This window comes from Ochotona curzoniae, unplaced genomic scaffold (genome assembly GCF_017591425.1).
Source record: "Ochotona curzoniae isolate NIBS_2020 unplaced genomic scaffold, NIBS_Ocur_1.0 contig_883, whole genome shotgun sequence".
NCBI classification, from domain to species: Eukaryota; Metazoa; Chordata; class Mammalia; order Lagomorpha; family Ochotonidae; genus Ochotona; species Ochotona curzoniae.
This window is the reverse complement of record NW_024466599.1, coordinates 66,339,072-66,360,288: the sequence shown is the minus strand read 5'-3', so window position 1 is coordinate 66,360,288 and position 21,217 is coordinate 66,339,072. Positions and strand designations below refer to the sequence as shown.

Sequence of the window (21,217 nt, the reverse complement as noted above, 5' to 3'; positions counted from 1 at the left end):
CCTATTTCTCCCTGCATTTCAAATAAATACCAATATAAAGGCAGAGAGAGGGCAAAATGTACATACACGCTGTTGTCAGAGAAATTTCCCAAGGAAACGTTTGCAGTAACATCAGAAAGTGCCTCCATGGCTTAGAGTAGCTGTTCTGCTGAATAACTGAGTACCCACAGAGCCAGGATCCATGACCTTGTGCATGGCAGATTCTTTCTGCCGAACATGATCTTTTTCTAAGAAAAGTTGAGTTATTCTTTACAGTAACCAAGAAAACCTCTCAGCTTTCAAACCACTCTGCCTTATGAGATGCCTAAAATCTGCTAAGCAGCCCACATGATAGAGAACCCACAGAATGTGGTAGAATGGCATAACATTTTCCATTTTGTACAGAATTCTGGTGTTCCTAGGCTGTTTGATAGAGTAGAAAATGGACTTTGACCTGAGGTGGGAAAGGTGGGAACTGCTGCTGTCTTCCTTAAATCTCAGCTAGACAGAGTAAAGCATTAGTGTTTCACAGAAGACAGTCATAAAGACTGTTGGAGCCTGGGCCATTCGGTCTTGAGCTATCAGCCTGCTCTTCCATTTGCTCTCCCTCAAGCATCCAACATGTGGGGGATTTTTTTGTTTATTTGTTTTTAAGTTGCTCAAACAAGCAGCAGTAAATGAGGAACATGGAGAAGAAGCTTTTTGTCTTCAGGTTGAAATTCATATATAGAAAACACAAGTGGTATTTACTAAAAGCTTTTGTAAAGAGGCTTTTGAAAAACATTTGGCTTGGTTAAGATACCAAGCCAATTGTTTTTAAAGTATAGCAGCAAGGAAAGCAGAATTCAGTCCTTTGTGCACTTGTCTGTTAGAAGGAAGAGAGACTTAGGCACTTAAAATTTCAGACCTCAGTGTACAGATGTATCAGCTTGTTAAAGATAGATGAGCTTGTCAGGGAGAAGTTACTGATGGATGGACTGTCTGCTTTTCTTATAAACTATTTCAGAGCTAGCTCTGGCTCTGCATCGTTATTTGTCTATTTATTTAACCTCAGAATTTCCTTCTATGGCCTTCTCCTTAGGGGATGACATTCATATTTTTAATGTTCATAGTGGGATATTTAATTTCTATATACTCTCTATCACTTTCTAAAGAATACTGTATAAGACAACCTGGTAAAGAGTTGGTATATTTGCTTTCTTTCAATATTCATGTGAGTATTTTTTAGGTACACTTAAGCTTTAGATACATAAATGCTAACATTGGGAAACTTGCATTTTTAAGTTTATAAAAAGACAGTTTTGTTTGTTTTTGTTTTTGTTTTTTTTTTTAATTTACCTAAGTGGAAATTTCAATGTGCTTGGTCCAATGTGACTGCTTCAGTCAGTACCAAGATACAACATGATATTGCTTATTTTTATTTGCTTGAAAGGCAGCATTACAGAGAGAGGAGGGGGGAGAGTGAGAGATTTTTCATCCTCTGGTTCACTCCCCATATGGCAGCCGTATCAGGGACTGGTCCAGACTGAAACTGGGAGCCTGGAGCTTCTTCCAGGTCTCCCATGCGGCTGAAGAGGCCCAAGCACGTGGGATTGGAAGTAGAAAAGCCAGACTTGAACTGGTGCCCATACGGGAAGACTATCTGCTATGACAAATCTGCTGCCCATGCTGCTGCTTAGATGAGATGTCCTTCAGAAGCAGGTATGTATTATAAGCATAGATTTTAGCTTTGATACAGTTTTTACTTGGTGATTGACCCTTAAAAAATGGACTTAAACTGGTCTGGTAACGTGCTATCTGGGCTCCAATTTAAGGGGAGAAAGGAAGAAGCTGAATGTGTGAAGTTCCGCCTTTTAAGGAGAAATTTGCCAGATTTCTTATTAGTAATAAAAGTAAAATGCAACTGTAGGGCTATAATATACCATGTCATCTCTGAAGGGTAGTTGTAATTTGAGAACCCCAAGCTTTTGTAAAATTGTAACTAAATAAACACAGTAGTAAGGACATGATGGTAACATGTTAAATTCATAAGTAATTTGTCACCTCCTAACTCTAGTATTTCTTAATATTAGGATATTCTGTGACGTTTCTGAAAATCCTAATATTCAGGATACATGATATCAACTGAATGAGAATACTGAGGTAACTGAGACCCAGACATCACTGTTTTAAAAGACTTAGTTTCATCTCAGTGTTGACAACTACTATGGGTATTAGCTATTTATCACCTCATCTTAGATTGATATGCCTGGTTACTGTTAACATTAGCCTTTAATTATCATCTCATCAACATGTCTCTCTCTTGCTCGCTTGCTCTCTCATATATCTCAATAAGTGATATATATATACATATATATATCATTGTAAGATGACACAGATTTTGTTAACATCATGGACAATATTATCTATTTAAAATAGAATATATTATCTGTTTTAAGTAGGAAAGTCTAAGTGCTTAAGCAAAGGCATTTATTATAGAAGTATGTTTCAAGAAAGCCCCCACAAAAAACAGATTTCATTGTTCAGAAGCTTGAAGAAATTAGTGCAAACAGGGTGAGATAGTTAAGATCATTATTTCATTTGAGGATATGGATGTGAAATTGACAGTAGTTTCTGGTTATATGAAAGCTTTGATGCTGTAATCTTACGTATTTTCTCTGGATTAGCTAAAAATTATGTGATAAAGAGGTTAAATTATGGGATATCATGATTTAAAGAAAGACACTGCCCAAAATGACTAGCTTTTTCCAATTGAAGCTATGAAGATAGTTTCTGTTCAAACCTATCCAAAATATTATTCAAAATGCAACAAAATGCAATACAAATATTGTGGTATTTAGAATGAGAGATTCACATGACAGACCCAAGCTCAGTGGTCTTTGCCAAGGCTCTTATTTCTCTGGGCTTCAGTTATCTTAACTAAAAAATAAAAGAATTGAATTAAATTAGCATTTTTCAAATTTTAAGTGGTGAACCATTAATGAATTATGAAATACATTTAGAATAATCTCTATCTCTTTAATATAGCAGCTAGGAGCTCTAAGTAAATAGGAAATAATTTTGAAAACCTTGGAATTAAAAGATCCTTTTACCTTTTATACCTTTATGAATTACTGGTTTGGGAAATGGAGGAGGAGCCAACTTATTCATACATGGGGTATAAAACATGTAGAATATTCTTATAATATCAAGACAAATTAGATAGAGAAGGAAAAAAAACTTGCTGCACCACAGTGTTTGGTTTATTCACAACCAGCAAGGAAAAAAAGGGGTGGGGCTTCACAGACCATGAATGTATAATGTGTTATTTTCTTGGGACTGGAGTATTCTCACTGTGAGAAATGAATAGATATATTGTGAATTAGAACTGATAGTAGATTCCTGTTTTCAATCTGGCCAGAATTTTCTGAGCCAATTAAACCAACTTCCAATCTAGAAAGTGGAAATATGCTCTTTTTATTAATCAATGTCTATCTTATCTAATTTATTGCACATTTTGTGTTAACTCATTATGGGAAAGGGGATCTTTCCAAGAAGAGCAAAGTGAGGGAAGGCCAAGTTCTTTGCAAATGAAGTGATGCTCAAATTTCAGATTGAAGTTGCCATTGGAGTTAAATGTGAACTAAAACTAAAACAAAAACAAACAAAAAATATAAAATGTTTTGGGCTTCTGGAAATCTGTTGTTTAAAATGTTTTCTAGGTAACTGACGATTATCCCTGTTTGGGCTTACTTGGTCCTGAGACTCAGTTTCTCATTCTGTGTCCCATCATCGTCTGCGTTGTACTTAGCTAAGCATTGCCAGAGAAAATCGTCTTGTTGCTTGTCCTGTTCAAACTCCAGAGTTTTCAGTCTTGGAGCATTAGCTCACTGGCTAAATCCTCGCCTTCCATGCACCAAGATCCCATAGGGGGTCCTGGGCTGCTCCACTTCCCATCCAGCCCCATTCTTGTGGCGTGGGAAAGCAATTGATCATGGCGCAAAACCTTGGGACCCTGTACCCAGATGGGAGACCAAGAACAAAGTCCTGTCTCCTAGCTTTGAATTGGCATAGCTGTGGCCATTGAGTCCACTTGGGGAGTGAACTAGCAGATGGAAAATCTTTCTCACTGTGTTTCCTTCTGTCTGTAAATCTTCTTTCCTAATAAAAATAATTATATCTTCAAAGGAAAGATGCCATGTCTCATCTCAGGGCACCTGAGTTCAGTGACTAACTTTAGCTGCTGGCTCCAGCACTCTCCAGATGTGATGCTGGCATCTTTAAAAAACTAACAAAATAAAAACAAAGCACATAGAAAAAGCTATTGTGAGAGAATGATATTATGTTCTAATATCAATTTGCTGCTCAGGTCTGGTGTGATGGGTAAGCTATTCTCTCTCAGTACTCCCCTTGTGTGGCTGTATTGCATACTTTTTTCCCTGTCCCTAGTTCTAACACAGAAGACCAACCTGTGACTAGGCTGCTAATACCAGTTGAGTTAAACTTATCCATTTGAGATGTGGAAACTTGAAAGAGTTGAAGAGTACATTTCACCGGATCTGAGTTCAGTGAGGAGTCTCTGCTGTGAGGTGCTGGGCTTATCCAAGAACTTGGCAGTTTAAGTATTTTCTACTCTGTGAGATACCTCAAAAATCCTTCTGATGAATTATGTGTGGTTTAATTTAGTTAGAGCTCTAATGATGTTAGTAAGGGAATAAAAGCGTGTGAAATGCGTCATACTTAAGATTGTGAATCTGGAAAGGTAATAGTTTGTATCTTCTTTGAGAGACTGAGAAAATAGCAGTTAAATCAGATGAGGAACCTGTCATAAGAAGTACTGAGCTATAAAATGATTTATGATGCTTTCAAAGGTTCTATGATAAGAGGGTTGATTTAAGATGCTGTACAATGAACAATAATAACAATAATTCCAAGTCATGTTACAAATCCTTATTTTGTTTTTGAAAAATCTGTGTATGTTCATGATAGAATGGCTATGTCAATTATACTGGAGGAAATTCAAGCTCAATTTTATTTTATTATACTTATTTATCACTAAGTATAAAGTAAATGACTGAACCCAGGACTCGTATTCTATGCTTAGGAAAACATTAGTCATTGTCAGATGATCCCTCCATACTTTTATTAGGGGAAAAGAATGCGTAATTCCAAATTAATTCCTATAGTTTTATAGTTAGTAATATTAGCTTTTTCTTAGGATATTTTTTCAGTATTTATATTGATATACAGAAGCAACTAGAGCTTTGGAGTAAAAGTAGTTCCTAAGCACATTCTACCACCTCTGAAAAACCCACTGAAATTGTTCTTTTCAGGTTTAAGAAAGAAATTGATCAGCACAGAAAGCTTAGAACTGGTAGGGTATGAATGCCTTTCCATGTTCTTTTGTTTTTGTTACTTCTTAGAGATGACAGAATAAGCAAACTGTCTCTACAAGTCTAAGGAGGTAGAGGTTGCTATAGAAATTTCCTTTTAAGCTCAGCAATCATCAGAATGCTTTAAAAATATTTTAACTCTCACAGGTTCTCTTGTTTTGACTTCAGGAAATCAATACAGTTTGGCTCAGAATTTGGCGTTAGTAAATGTTTACTGAAAGAATTGATAAAACAGTAGCTCGCTCAACTAGTAGTTTCAAAGAACTCTAGAATTTTAGAGTTGAAAGAAGCCATAGAGATTACTCAGTCCAGTTATTTCACTTTGCCAGGGAGAAAAATAAAGCACATGGAAGTTACACAGGGAGGCCAAAGGCAAAGAGCTAAACCATCATTATTTGTAGGCCAATACTTTTATTTCTGAGAGATTGGGAAAACCTTAAAAAGCAAGGATTATTTTTTAAGCCAAGTACAAATCTCTTGAAAAGGACAAACCACATCTGTAGATACATGTATTTTTCCTCTTTTGATAATACCTTCATCACCTTCCTGTTGTGGGAAAAATAATTAGGTTTTAGGCAAACCACTGAAAAGGGGGGGGGGGGTTTACTTTGTTTACCAAGATGAATTAGGAAAGAGACTAGTGCAGAATCATAAACAGAACCTAAATCTTTGCAAAAAAAAAAAAAGGAAAGAAAGAAAGAAAGAAAGAAAGAAAGAAAGAAAGAAAGAAAGAAAGAAAGAAAGCATGCAAGCTAGTGTTCTGTATACCAGATGCATGACTTTGCAAATAGACCAAGCTTGCTGCCCTAATGCCTTTCCAAATTAGGAAGAAGGGACTTGGTACAGCGGGAAGAGAGCATTTACGAGCATAGTATATACTCACAACATTTGGTGTGGCTAGAATGTTGAAAATTCTATTAGACATGTACACTCTCTACTGAGGCTTTGGTTTGAACCATCTGGCCAGTATTACAGGAAGGACCACTTGCTGGGCCAGGGGATTAAAGATGGCAGGTGTTGTGAGATACTGTGTGAATATTAGAGCTGGAGAATGAAGCAGGTGGATCAGGATGAGTTTCTCTCTTCTGTCTCAAATTGCTAGCTGCAGTGGGAGACCTCATGGAGCATTTAAGAATCTAGATGGTTGACATCCCAGGACCAAGACGGTGAAACAGAAAGCAAATGGAGTGTTCAGACAGCATTTGGGCTGCCACCTGGGATGTCTGCATGCACATAGCAGTGCCTGCTTTCAAGTCCTGGCTCCCTCTTGAGGTTCTCTCTTGCTGCCAGCATGCACCATGGAGGCAACACATGCATGGCTTGGATAGTTGGGTCAATGCTTCCTATCAGGGAGACTCGGAGCTTTGGACTCCTGCCACCTGAGTGGCCCAGCCCTGGTCATGGTAGGCATTTGGGGAATGGACTATGAGACAGAACACTACTCTCTCTCTCTCTCTCTCTCTCTCTCTCTCTCTCATTCTCTTTCTCCTTATTTAACTCTCTGGCTTTCAAATCAATCAATCTGTAAGCTTTCTTTGAAAAATTGTTAGCTTATACTTATGGATTAGTCTCACCTTTTAATGGTCAAGTTGACTAGAAATTCATTAATCCTTCCCCAAATATTTTTAAGACATAGGGCATTGAAATAAGTCTGTACTGGAAACCAATGGTTAAGGAAATATAATACATAAATAAACTATTCTGTGCTTCTGTGCCACTGGTTTATTCCACAGATTGAGACCATGTAATAGATCTGTTACCCATGTGTTACATCATCTAGTCCCTTTAACTATCACATGATAGAGATGCGGTGTTAGTGCTTCCATTTGTTGATGAAAAAAAGGCCTTATAGTGTTTACTTACTGAAGTGCTCGTAGCCCATGCTTCTGTGTTTTATAACTTCATTACTGTTGGCCCCATGGCTCCCACTCCTCTGCCTACTTAGAGGTCATTTTCTACAACATAGCCATAATTATTATTTTGAAATATAAATCATGCCACTCCTCCTACTGTTGTTTTCTAAAGGGTTTTCATTGTGTTCAGGAATAAAACAAATTTGGACGAGATTTACCATTTGCCTCATTTTATTTACATACTTACCTGAAAGCTGAAGAAACAGAGACAGACAGACAAGGATAGATACTGAGAGGAAGAACCATTAATTCAGTGCCCAGATTACTACATTGGTAATTTGGGACTCCATAATGCGTTAAGTCTTCTTCAGCTTTCATAGTTAGGGATCTAAAATGTGTCATCTACAGTCTCCCTCTTTTTGTTGATTGAAAGCTTGGCAAGTTGTTTCTGGATTGGTTGTCTTGAGCTTTACTCAAAAGGAAATAAAACCTTGGAGAATGACTGTTTTACAGAAGTTTGTTTAGTGTAACCCAACTATAGCAGGTGACCTCAGTGCTTACGTATATTGAACTGTATTTGGAAATTTCAGAATCTATCACAGGCTTGTGTCAAATTGAGAATCTAAGGAAAAAGTGAACTGCTACTCTTCTTTAATTTCATGCTGTTTTTCTTTATAAAAATCATCTGGATTTATTTCTAAATGAAACAGTTGTGGCAAATCAAATGATTGGATTTTTTGTTAAATTCCTTAGGACATAAGAATTAAACCTGATGTGAACCTCAGTCCACTGAGACACACTCCCTCCCCATTCTGCCACACAGAATTACCTTCCATTTTTTCTCACAAGTGTCTATGTTCGACAGATCTGAAACCAGTAAGATCCAGGATCCTGGAGGTCTATTCATGTTTTCCATGCTGCCTTCCCAGTTACATTAGCTGGAAGTTGAATTAGAAGAGGAATAGCCAGGATCTGAGCTGGTGCTCTGAGATGGGATGTTGACATCATAAGTTGCATCACTATGCTGGCCTTATTTGTTTTCCCACTTAATGTTATTACTTTGAGATTTATCAATATTTCTGCATATAGCTCTTGATGATATATTTAGTAACCTGTTTGATGTTATACCTATTTATTTATCCAATTCTTTTATTGATTGTTGTCTGTAGTGGTGTTCAGTTTGAAGCTAATTATATAGAGTGTTACTGCAAACATTTTTTTTATATTTAAATTTTTTTATTTATTTAGTCTTACTTTGTTTTTTTTTAATTAACATTGTATTATGTGATACAGTTTTATAAGCACTGGGGAGTCCCCCCACCCCTCCTACACCCCTCCTCCCATAGTGGATTGCTCCATCTTACTGCAAACATTTTGATTTGTGAATCTGATGGAATATTTTTGCATTTTTTGATGGTGCATTTATGAGTGGTAAAGCAGATACATGTTTAACTTTCAAAGATAATACCCAAAGATCAAAGCAGTCTCCACTAACAATGTATGAGAGTTCTAGCTGCTCCTTGTCTTCACCAATACTTGATATTTTTCAATATTTTTCGTTTTGTTCTTTCTGATGGAAAGTGTAGGTGTAGCATTATGATTGTAGTTTTATTTTTCTGAAGATAATAAAATTGAGTAATTTTTCATATGGATATTCTTATATAATGGAGTGTGTGGTCACATGTCCTATTTGTTCTCTTGGCATGTCAAGGATTTTAATTATTGATTAGCAGAAGTTCTTTATATATTCTGCATATAAAGTTCTTTGACCCATACATTGCTGTAGGGCTTATATCTTATTTATTTATTGGTTTTAACATGTAATAAAGTTATAAAAGACTTTGGGGCTTATATTTGAAAATAGACATATACTTAAGTATTCAACAGAAATGCGTATCTAATTGCATTGTGCTGTTTGGGATTTGACATAATACAAAACTTAGTAACAAAATCCATATAAAGTAAAAAAAAAAGTTAGGGATAATTCAGTCCTTTATGTATTGTGGACTATAGAAATGATTTTTGTGTTTTTGTATAGCACACATACTTTTTCATGAAACAGCACATAGAAGAAATATTTACTCTGCTTATATTCATGCCTTAATTTATTGTGTCTTGGGTAGCTACAGATTCCACAGTGTTTTCCAAAACAGGGTATGCAGTTAATGCAAATTCAAACTGCCTAAATTTGGAATTAAGTCATACAATAAGAGTAATATATGTTCATCCGTATGTAATAGCATCATGTTAAAAAAACATCAAGACTTCAAAGCTGTTTCCTAGTGACTACAAACTGTTTTTTATTTTTCCTTGTGGCTCAGCCCTGTTTTCTAGCGAAACAGTCATTTTTTGGGGGGACTCATTGCACACAGACTTAACAATTGTGTGTGTTTGCTTGGATACAAAGCTTCAGCCTTTGAACTGGTCCAAACCTGCTCAGGCCTCAAACTTTGTGTAGCTGTTTAAATGGATTCTTTCAGCTGAGCAGGTGAGAGATGCTTAGACAATATTTTTGGTGTATGAATGATAGGGACCCCCCCTAATATGGACTGGAATCTTTCTTGTGGTTCTGATCAATTTGGTCTATTTGTGATGGTTAATAACTTACAGGATTCAGTCTCTCGTGAAAGTGTCAGTGCTGTCTGTCTTGCAAGGCTGTGACTTGTCTATGTGTAATAACTTACAGCAGTTCTGCCATTCAGGTAGTCAGGTCATCTGGCACTGATGAGATGCGACCTTTCTTTGAATTCAGATTCAAATGAAAATAATTCTGAAGTAAAAACCTATTGCTTGGGGGAAGATGGCAGTGCCTCCTGGAATATGAATCTTGCAGTGGACATAATAGTAATTCTGTCACCCCTGGAACAGATTACAGTTCCCCCATACAACTTTCAATCTTTGTTTATTGTTTATCACAAGCTAATTCTATTATATCGTGTCATTTTCCCTGGCACACATTATCATTGCTAAAAGTCAAAAGATCTTTAGGCTTGCACTCCTTCCTTACTTAAATGCACGTCACCAGTGGAAGAAAACTGCTCTTTCCAAATAGCCATGTTTCTATGCGATCTGTCTAGCATCTTGTGGGATCCACATTATTACTGCTAAAGTGAGGACTGGGTTATGTAGAAAATGTTGAGGCTTTATCAAGATACTTTTCCTGTGATGATGTGTTGGAATGCTTGCCAGTCTCATAAAACCCAGCTTTACCATCTGCTTGGAGAGACCGGGGAATGAATCAACAATCCTGCTGACTCCATTAGACTCTTTATTGCTTTCCTTCTATCCAGGGAGGCAATAAATAAATAAAGAAAGAAAGAATGCACATGCTCTGTAGGAAATCAGTTTACTTGTAAGCCAAAGCCTGTTGCTGTTTTATCTTTTCCTTCGTTTGTCTTTTAGTTCCCCTTCACTAGGTAGTTTGCTACTGTCACTCATGATGAAAATGTTTGGTTCTTCATTGAGAAAGATCTTTGAATATCAATCTCTCACTGCAAATTAAAATAACTCCTCAGTTGGACGGGGAGAATGTTGCAAACATGTTGGAATTCACTGTTGCCAGCAGAGTGGAACCATCCAATATGTATTTGTGGTGTCTGATTCGTGCCCTGGAGATATCATGGAGCTGCTTTCTCTGATCAGAGCTCTTGCAGTGATACTTAAAAATTAATTGAATTTTCAAGAATGTCAGTTTTAGCTACTGTAGTTGATAGCCAAGAAGGTTTATTTAAAAATATACTGCCACCTACAGCACTGCTGGATTTTTTTTTTGACAGAGTTCTTGTCATGAGTGATAATTAGGCAAAGTTAATTTAGGTGGCATGAGGAGGTTGGAGGGGGGCAATGATTGGTTATTGCTTCTGTTAAGATCTACGAGTTTGCACTGTGCATTTCTTTACTGACCAGGCTGTGTGTCTGTTTTCCTCTAGGTAAAGAAGAATACATTGCCACTTTCAAAGGATCTGAATACTTCTGCTACGACCTGTCTCAGAACCCGATTCAAAGCAGCAGCGATGAAATAACTCTGTCCTTTAAGACCCTTCAGAGGAATGGACTGATGCTTCACACTGGGAAATCAGCCGATTATGTCAATCTTGCGCTGAAAAATGGAGCTGTCTCTCTGGTCATTAATTTGGGATCAGGGGCCTTTGAAGCACTAGTGGAACCCGTGAATGGAAAGTTTAATGATAATGCCTGGCATGATGTGAAAGTCACCAGGAATCTGCGTCAGGTAACAGTGCAGTGGATAAGAGAGTAACTGGCTTTGTTTCTCACGGCAGCTGTGTGCGTGGTATTTGAAAACCCTAACCACATGAAACAGGGCTCCTCAGAGTCGCTCACAGTTAGCTTTTTCTTCTTCTGAGATGAATCTTCCTGCCGTGCTTGAGCAGGGGCATATCTAGAAAGTTGTGGGGCCCAAAGGCTATTTTGATAGAGTGTCATGTGACAGTTTCCCAGGGGGCTGCCGGGATGTCCCTGCGCCCTCCCCTTCCTATGATGTGTATGATATTTTCTTGTTGTGTTTTTTTTTGTTTGTTTGTTTTAGTTTTTTTTATTTGTTTGATTTTAAATGATAGTTTTCATGGTGATCATTTGGAAGCATGCACATTGGGGTCATTAATCCCAGTTCCTTTTTTTTGTAGTCAAAAACAAACAAACGAACCTGTGTTTGTGATTTGGGATTGTACCAGTCCCTTTCTCCTCCCCATTCCCACCCCAACAATGGGCACAAGAAAGGTCCCCGAGCTCTAAGGATCTGCTAGAGATGATGTTTATAAGATGTTTCTATTAGCACAGATACTAAGTTAAACCCCAAATGACACCTAGGTACCCACTCCTATCTGGCTGTTTTTAGCAATTCATGTACAAGTCTCTAAACATGGAAAACAGCCACTCTTTATTCAATCTGTGGGTCCAGCTGTACTGTATGTTTTAAACTGAGATATATCATTGTAGTATATGTATTTATATACAGATGGAAGTGAATAGGTTACCATTCTATATTGAGCATGATTAGCTGTGGTTATTATTTGAAATTTTATATTATAGTATATCTTTTCATGAAATGTTGCCAGTGACTTATTTTACTATTTCACTTTTTGTACTACATGCTTATCTCAAACTAATATCCTTAATATATTTGTTGTCTCTCTGAACATTTGCAGACTGATCGGATTGTCTCTGGTTTTCCTTTTACTAAAATGGCCCTCTTTTCTGAGCTGTTGACTGTCTAACCGTTTCTTTCTCATTTCCAAAAGGCTTCAACTATCTGAGCTAGAGAAGCCAAAAGGAGCTGTAGGTTTCATGAAGTAGTCTAGCTAAGGTAGACAAGGACAACACAGAGGACCCCAACAAGATGCCTTGTTGACTTGGGAGGGGCCCTGCATGCTTCGCACCTGCCCAGGGAGGTGGTTACCCACCACCAGTACAGCTGTAGACCACAGATTTCCTCAAAGTCTGTCTCTTTGGTTGTCCCTTTTTTATTTTATTTTTTTTATTTTTCTCTCAGATACTCACCAAGAGACCGGAGGCTCATTTGAGAGAAGCACAGAAGGAAGGGTGGGGCTTGAGAAGCCCACTTTCTAGATTTGCCTTTGCTCAGGTTACAAAACAAGCAGCGAATTGATAGCTTGAAGGAAACTTGCTGTACAGCCCGGGTGCATGTGTGGCAAGACAGATGAAAAACAAATCCATTCTACTCATTGTTTGTGTCAGGATCTTTGCTTTGTCTCATTGCAGTCAACTGTGACCCTAAAGTCCATCAATATGACCGAAGGAAGTTTTGGAGTTGAGGAGGAGTCCTTGTATGCTGTAAAATTGAGTAGTAGGGCAATGCCAATCAATTCCTTACTAATTTACTGGGGTCGGGGTGGGCCAGGGCGGGGGAGGGTCAATTATGGGGCATAAAGTAGCAGTGGTCAGCCGATAAGCTGTAGGCCTTTGAATCCCTTCTAGACTTTTTAAAGTGCCTGTCAGATGTACTCAGAAGGACAAAGGGAACATTGCCATGTGTCTGTTTTCTGTCTAGCAGCAAGTTATGACCTATAATGGCAGGAGAAAAAATATATATTACCTCTATGGGAGGCCTATTTGTTAGTCTGCTTTTTTCTTGTAAAATTTTTTTGCCCTTTTTCTATGTTACTAACATGCTTAATAACTAACATGTCATTCATGGAATGTTTCATTCTACTAACCGTTACCTGAATCAAAAAATGTACTAACATGGTAGAGACCATCATATTTTTTAAGTAACGATCGTTATTCTGTTCACAGTTTTTAATTTCCTTTCTCCCCCCTTCTCCACAAAGCACTCAGGCATTGGACACGCTATGGTAAACAAACTACATTGTTCGGTAGATATCATTCTAATTGTTTCTTATTTTGGGTTTGCCGTGTGTTTTCTTTCTTTCTTTTAACTGTAGACATCATTAACAAAAGAGGAACTGCGGTTGGTACTCTTCTGCTTACTTTGACCTCTTCCTTTCCATCTGTTGTTGATCTTCTTATTTTTTACCTGTTCCTGTCAACTTCTGTTTCCTAACTCACCTGTAGGGGCATCGTTAACGTTTCGAACGTTTTGCATCCAGCTGTGGTTAACACGGAATAAGACAAATGGTGGCTGGCCTGAGTGACCGCAGGCTCAGCCAGTCTCTAACCATTCATGATGCATGGCATGGATACTTGATTTGGGAATGCTGGGGATGCCACACCCACTCATCTTTACGTCATCACAACGCAGTTGTTTCTTTTCCTTTGGTTCTCCCTGTTTTCTTTCCTTTCCTTTCGGAACTGTACTGTCCCTCCTGCATGTGCACATCCATGTGTGCCGCTTCCACTGGTTGTTTTGCCTTTTCTTCCCCTTTGGCATGGATTTAGGCACTTGCATGCTAAACAATTGCTGCTTAATAGTGCAAATAGTGACATTGCTGGAAATAGCTTGCGCCTTTTATGTTAACAAGGTGCACGTTGTGATTAGTTAATAATAGACAACTAAACTTTACTAATATGTACACCAGCAAAACTAACCTAGGAAGCATTTTACTAACACCATTTTTGTGTCTGCTAAATGACTTTTGAGTTGCAACAGGGATGATGCTGACACTAGTTCAATAATCAGTTAACTCTAACTAGTTTAGATCTCCTAGGGCTAGTTGAATAGAATCAAGAATAAACCTCAAACAGACATGAAAATGGGTTCCGTCATAGGTCTAAAAATAATAATAATAGTAATAATAATAAACAAAAAAACTCAAACAGAAAAAAAAGCAAAAAGCAAAACAAAACAAAAAAAAGTAAAACAAAGCAAAACACAAAACAGGCATATCCCAGGATGACAGTATCTAGGTCTGAGTATAGCGTGTCCTTTCCCTGTGCTTTGTTATCTAGGTGACAATATCAGTGGATGGGATTCTTACCACAACCGGCTACACGCAAGAAGATTATACCATGCTGGGGTCTGATGACTTTTTCTATGTTGGAGGCAGTCCCAGCACAGCCGACCTGCCAGGGTCACCAGTCAGTAACAACTTTATGGGCTGTCTCAAAGAGGTAAATATCGCGGTCACCAGAATCCTTCCTAATTCATGATCTCATCATTTCAGATCCACACTGAAAGAGTCGGGGCAGAAGCCATGATGTCTTCCGAGTCAAATGTCACAACCTTAAATTCAGAATTCTGTTGTATTTTTCATGTAGGATTGGGGAATGGGTGGGGAGGGGAAGCAGCTCACAAAACAACGTGAAGGAATCAAGTTTCCTTCTCCACTTGCCTGTAAGTAATTCAAATAGAGATTTACATGGACAGCTGCATATGGGCTATAAAAGAAAGTCAAACCAATAGAGATGATGAGGCTAAAGTAAATGATTTGGCCATTCATTTTTACTTAAATATCTTACATGTGAGCTATATAGTGGTGACTTGTTTGAATATTAAGGGAGAAAGGAAAAAAAACAGACTACAAGAATAGAATGAGTCTATGTAATAAAATGTCTTACACCTGTAATTTAGGTATGCTAAGTGATAAGTAAGCTGTGTCATTAGTAGTCTAGTGAGTTCAATAGATATTGACCTGAACAAGATGACATAAGCTAAAATGATATCAATAATTTTCCTTATTATTCTCAGCTGTTGTTGTCTACTGTGACTTTTTGTAGGATTTCATTGTATTATGATTTGGGGAGAAAAGCATCAAGAAGTTCTTGAATATGCAGATTGTATATCTTTCTGCTCAAGCATAATCTAATTTCTTCCAATATTGCAAATAGAAGTTCCTCTGAGATTGTGTGGCTGTAATTTAGTGTTCTGGGTCTCTAAACCATAAGATTGAATACTTTCAAACTTTCTAATCATTAACCATGCATGGCATTGATTGATAGCAACAAACTTTGGTTTATTATTAAACAAAATACCTCGATCCATAGAAGCCTGATTCAGGTAAGCATCTGGAGAAAGCAATCACTGTGGTGTTACACCGACTGTGTCTGTTGATGTTACTGTTCTGGATGTTTCCTTTCCTAAGGTGTGGAATTATGTAGAAGAGTGCTAATGAGAACTCCAAAATGCTATAGTCTTAACTGATTCAATGAAATGCATTTTTGAAAGGTTGAATCTCCTCTTACTTTGATTTGTCTCTCAGAGGGTAATTTTTACTCTTTACTGATATATACAGTGAAACAGGTCTGTGTTGAGATCCTTAGGGGATAATCAATTCAAAACAATAAAAGCAATAATACCAATTGTCATAATAATAGAACTAACATTTTCAGAACTTTTACTTTGCAATTAGTGCTATCATAGAGTATACCTTTTCTTCACAATAGTTTTAATTGCATTTTTCAGGCAAAGAAACTGAGGTTTCAAGCCAATAAGCTAAAGTCATACAACTCTAAATATTAAAGGCTGGAGTTCAGTTGAGAAAGTCTAATTTCATATTGCTTTGGGTCTAGACTATCCTAATATGTCATGTCTCATATTCACCTTGTCATAGAAGAATATATAAATTCTCAAGTTTGTTGCTGACTAATTTTTTTTTTTAGAAATGTGCAAGGAATGACGTATTGAATTGTATGGCATTTGAGTTAGAAAGTGTCTGAGCTGAATGAGAGTTCTAGCAGGCAAGGAAAATGCACAGATTTAGATGTGAGAATCTGAGAATGATTCTAATTTGGATGGGCAGAGGATAGAGAAAGCATTTCAAGTTAAGGAGGGACATGATTTAAAAGCACAAAATACATTTTACAAGAAAATTCTTGACACTCCTTTCTAGTGATGATTATGGCAAAAGTAATCCCCAAACACGCACATTGCATTCCTCAAGTTCACTGTGAACCCAGCCAATCGGCAGTTTTTCCCAATGCCTTTCTTTACCTATTAAAAGAAAAGACTAATTATCTTTCAAATTAAAGAAGGAAATGGAAACCCAAAGATTCTAACATAAATGGAAATCTAGCTTGAGAATTCTTTTAGGCAACCTGCAAAAATGTTAGGATTTCCGTAGTGACCTCTAACATGCAGTTAGACGAGTAGTAGTTCTGTATTTACAAGGACAGTTTTTGTGCGTATAAATCTGTGCTTAATTCCTTTATTTTGAAATCATAGTGGTAAACTGAACTGTGCTTCAGATTAATGCCATTAATCTTTAAATTTTTATGTTAAAACTTTTGTTTAAATGTTAAAGCCATGGTAGCAATCTCTTTTTATGTTGGTCTTTCAGCCACTCACCCCCCCGTCCCAAAAAATCATAAAACGAAAAAGAAAAAAAGTCAGTCGGTCTTGAGAGAGTAACATTTAGTTTACAGCTACTTAGTTCATAAAAAGGGCATTCACTCATGTTCTGGTCTCTATTGGGCTTGGATACAAATGACATTTCTTCATTGATTAGACGCTCCCACTTCTCTCTCTTTCACAGCCTGGTGTATATGTTTCAAACAGGCACGGCCAGCATTTTGTGTATTACTCATGTCATTTCATCCACTTTGTATCCTCCCAATACATTAGAAAGTGCAAGAATACAGACATGATAGACGTATAAATCAAAAATACTTCAGTTGGAGAGCTTTTTGATAGTTTATAGTTTCTGCTAGTGTCTGAATAGCTATTTAGAATGTCTCACTTTTTCTATCCCTGAAATGAAATAATGACCAAGAATCATAGATTCAGAGTTCAATCACTTTATTTCAGATACCCAGCTTTTTAACACTATTGAAAAGAGAATGATATAGCCAGGTCCCTTGTTACAGATCATCTCTTAGCAGTGAGTCTTTGTAAATTTGCCTAACATGTTGTTTAGAACTCATGGCCTATAGCATATTACATGTATAGAACCTAATTACAGCTTTATTAGCCCCTTGCATTTTTTATTTTCAACATATCTAATCCATTTTAGTAGAGTCAATTCAAAGGAAAATTCTAACATCTCATTTAATGTCACAGAAAACTTTTTGGAATAGTAAAAACAGAAAAATTCAAAACAAAATCTCCAAGTCCAATCGACTTCTTTTTTAAATTATAAAATTATTTGTTTCATATACATACTCAGTAGGAGTGCGATATAGAGGGAAGGAGGGAAGAAGGAAGATAGAGGATGGGTACTCCCATCTCTTGAGTCACACCCCAAATACTCAACAAAAGGAATGTTAGCCAGGTCCCTCACAGAACCCCATTTTCTTGAGCCACCACTATTCTTCCCAAAGTCTGCAATAGCAGAAAGCCAGAGTCAAGAGCCAGAGGCAGGAATGGAGTCGATGTTGCAATGTGGGATATGGGCATCTTACCCATTAGGCTGAACAACCACAGCCACTTTATTCTAGAGATGGGGAAATTGACCTAGAGAGATTACTTAACCAAGAATAGTAAAGGGGAAAGCCAAAATTAAAATATAGATTCCTGTCCGGTGAAACACATTTGAATGGCTGACACTGTTGCGTTGTATATGTTGAGACTCAAGGTAGAGAGATAGCCTGTAGCTTGCACTAATTCATATCTTTGTGCTATAAAGATCAATCCAAAATGAAATTATTCGGTATATCAAAACAGTATGATGTATTGTTTACTGGAACTGATTCAAGTCTTTCCCAATATGTCACTTGAAATATCTGTAGAAAGCTCTTCTTTGAAGATATATTTATTTACTTATTTAAGAGTTACAGAACAAGAGATAGCAAGTTCTTTCATCCTCTGGTTCACATCCTAGAAGGCTGCAATGGCCAGGGCAAAGACAGGATCCAGGAACTTCATCTGGGTCTTCCACATGAATGGCTGGGACCCAAACACTTGGTCTATGTACCGCTGCTTTTCCCAGGTCATTAGCACAGAGCAGCATTTGTACTAGAACAGCAGGGGATGTGAACCACAACCATGTGGCATGCCAGCATCACAGGCACAGGGACTGTATGTGCTACATCACAACCCCCACTTGAGAAAACTAACTCTTAATTATAATCACTATATAAGTGATCATGAAATTTTAATGTAAGATGAAATAATTTTAAAGAATTTGGTAAATGTTAATGAATTCTCTTTGGTACTTTGTTTACAATGAAAAGAAATGTTGAATGGCCAAAGAACTTCAAAAAGATCTCTCTATTTTCACTGTAAATACATGAAAATGTCTTTGGATAAGTGCTAGTGTTCATGAGAGTGACGTCCATGAGTATAAATTTTTGAAAAAGAGAATTTATAAATAACAAGTTACCAATCATATATGTTCCAAAACAATGAAATTCTCAGGTCTTTTAAAGTATGCTTTTTAGGGGCTAATGTTGAGGTACTTCAGATTAAACCAGGATTTGCGTTGCTGTTATTCCATATTGGAGTGCCAGTTCAACTGTCCACTGCTGATCACAGTTCCCTACTTTTTACCTGAAAAGGAAGCAGTCAATAGCCCCCAAACTTGGGTCCCTGCCACCTGTGCATAAGACCAGGATGGAGATACAAGCTCCTGCCACAGTTTGGCATAGCCCAGGCTGTTGTGACCATTTGAAGAGTGAACCATCAAATCAGAAGATTTCTTTCTTTTTCTCACCCCTCCTTCTCTGTCACTCTGCATTTAAAACAAATAATTTTTAGCATATTGTTTTACAGTTTGACATTTCAAAAACAGCACTGATCATACTTTGTCAGAAATCTCTGCCTACTATATTCACTTCTCTGATCATGATAGGCGAATGCTAAACTATGTTGCTTAAGAAGTTATAATATTTTAAAGTAATTTTTCTAAGGCGTAGTTTTGAGTAATTGCCACTGTAGCAGAAGCCAGAGATTCCTACAGAAGGAGAGATCATGGTGCTAGATGAAATAAATGCTGAGTGGCTGTCTGCCCTGCACATATGCCCTAGACCACTTGGCAAACGTTCTGTTGTTTCAGAGTATCTCGGATAATTCCTAAGTGATTTGCTTTACAGATATTTTAAGAAGATTTAAAGAAAGATGAAAGTCTCCCTAATAGGTGTGTCAACCCCGGTGTGGTGATCATGCTGTTTTCTGTTGTCAGTGACCTACCCAGAAAGGTGATGTAGCTCCCTGGTTAAGTCTTCACTCAGAATCTGCTGTCGCAGGGTCTCTTGTATCACTGCAAAGGCTTTAAAACATCATCTTGCTTTCTGCAGGGTGGACATTATTTAACATGGATTGTTAGTAAGGAAGCAAAATTGGAGGAGGTGGAAAGGATTGCATAGTCCTTAAAACCACCTACGATCTTTTATTTTAAGATTGTTTTTAGCCATATGTACCTGCTTGAAGTTTTGCTGTCAGTTTGAGGGAAGACACTGCCTGTGTGAGGTAATTGAGAATCCTACAACTAAAAATTGCTCAGAATAAGCCAAAAGAAAGATTCTAGAGGAAAACTAAAACTGAGTTAAATGCTACATGGCACCAAATCCCTACTGAAAATGTCATCAACCTAATTAGATCAGCTGAGTCTTTAATTGCTTTAGATTTATGTAATCATCCTCCACCCCATGCTGTAGAAAGCAATGATTGACTCCTGATTTGTAGGGTCCCTTCTTTTGTGGGGAGTGGTCACTCTCTAACTTGCACAGAGCATCCGTGTCAACATCGGGAAAGAAGAACGTTTGCTTCGTTCAAATCCCTTTTAATCTGTCCTTCCTGTTTTAGATGGTAAAGAACTCCCAATCACAAAGTCTTCTCCGTTTATGCCTGTGCTTGGTGCATCCATTCACCAGATTGGGGTCCTCAAGTGTCCTTCCATTCTTATTTTCCTTGTCTTCACAGAGAGGAATAACATAAATGCCACTTAGATATGAAAACACAAGTCCATGGCAGCATTTGCAACTTAGTTTCCTTTTCCAAATTTGAATTAAAAGGCTTTGTGACCTGTTAGAGAAATGGATGTCTAAAGAGATCACCAGTGATATCTTTAAATTATCCCACATGAGAGAAAGGAGGACTCTGTTAGCTAGTAGGGACCTCCTCATAAGCACTCCAAAAGCATGATTAGAAAAGATTCTCCCCGGGATTTTAATTTCTGCAGTCTCTTCTTGCTGAGGTCCTTGACTTACATCCTTTCTTCTCGCACTACCAACCAATAGATAGTCCAGGACAATACAGTGCGAGAAGAAAGACAGTAAGTCAATGTCCTGGACTATCTATTGGTTCGTAGCATTTCAAATACATTTTTACATTGACCTTTCCATACTCCTTCTTTGAGCTTTAATTTTCCTAAGCATATTACATATAAATCCAGATATTTTTACTTTCCATGCTATTATGTAACTAGGAATGCACTACCTTGATTTCATGTTTCATGTCCTCACTTGAATTAACCATTTTTAGATGAATTATGTAATGCTCATAAGGTTAATAGCCTCTAAGAAAATGCAGAAGTCCTTTAACCCATGAAGACACACGTTGACCTGACTTAGTTTCTGGTCGGCCAACTAGCTAATTATGTCTGCAGGCTAACTTTCATCTCAAAAGTGTTCAACACTGAATCTGATATCTGCTGTTTATTTTTTTGTTAGTTTAGCTGGAAAAATCTAATTCATATAGCAGCC

General features: G+C 37.4%; 1 protein-coding gene across 18 annotated transcripts in view; it reads left to right on the top strand.

The window, feature by feature from the left end:
• Nucleotides 1–21,217, top strand: part of NRXN1 (neurexin 1) — a 1,050,610-nt gene that overhangs the window by 377,077 nt on the left and 652,316 nt on the right. For 7 of the 18 annotated variants that reach the window (XM_040993726.1, XM_040993725.1, XM_040993724.1 and 4 more), the window contains 2 exons: nt 11,134–11,435; nt 14,591–14,752. In XM_040993726.1, the coding sequence (XP_040849660.1) occupies nt 11,134–11,435; nt 14,591–14,752 (464 nt within the window). Of the gene's footprint in view, nt 1–11,133; nt 11,436–13,512; nt 13,558–14,590; nt 14,753–21,217 lie in introns of those variants that run through there. The other 11 variants (XM_040993712.1, XM_040993714.1, XM_040993716.1 and 8 more) reach the window with 3 other exon arrangements.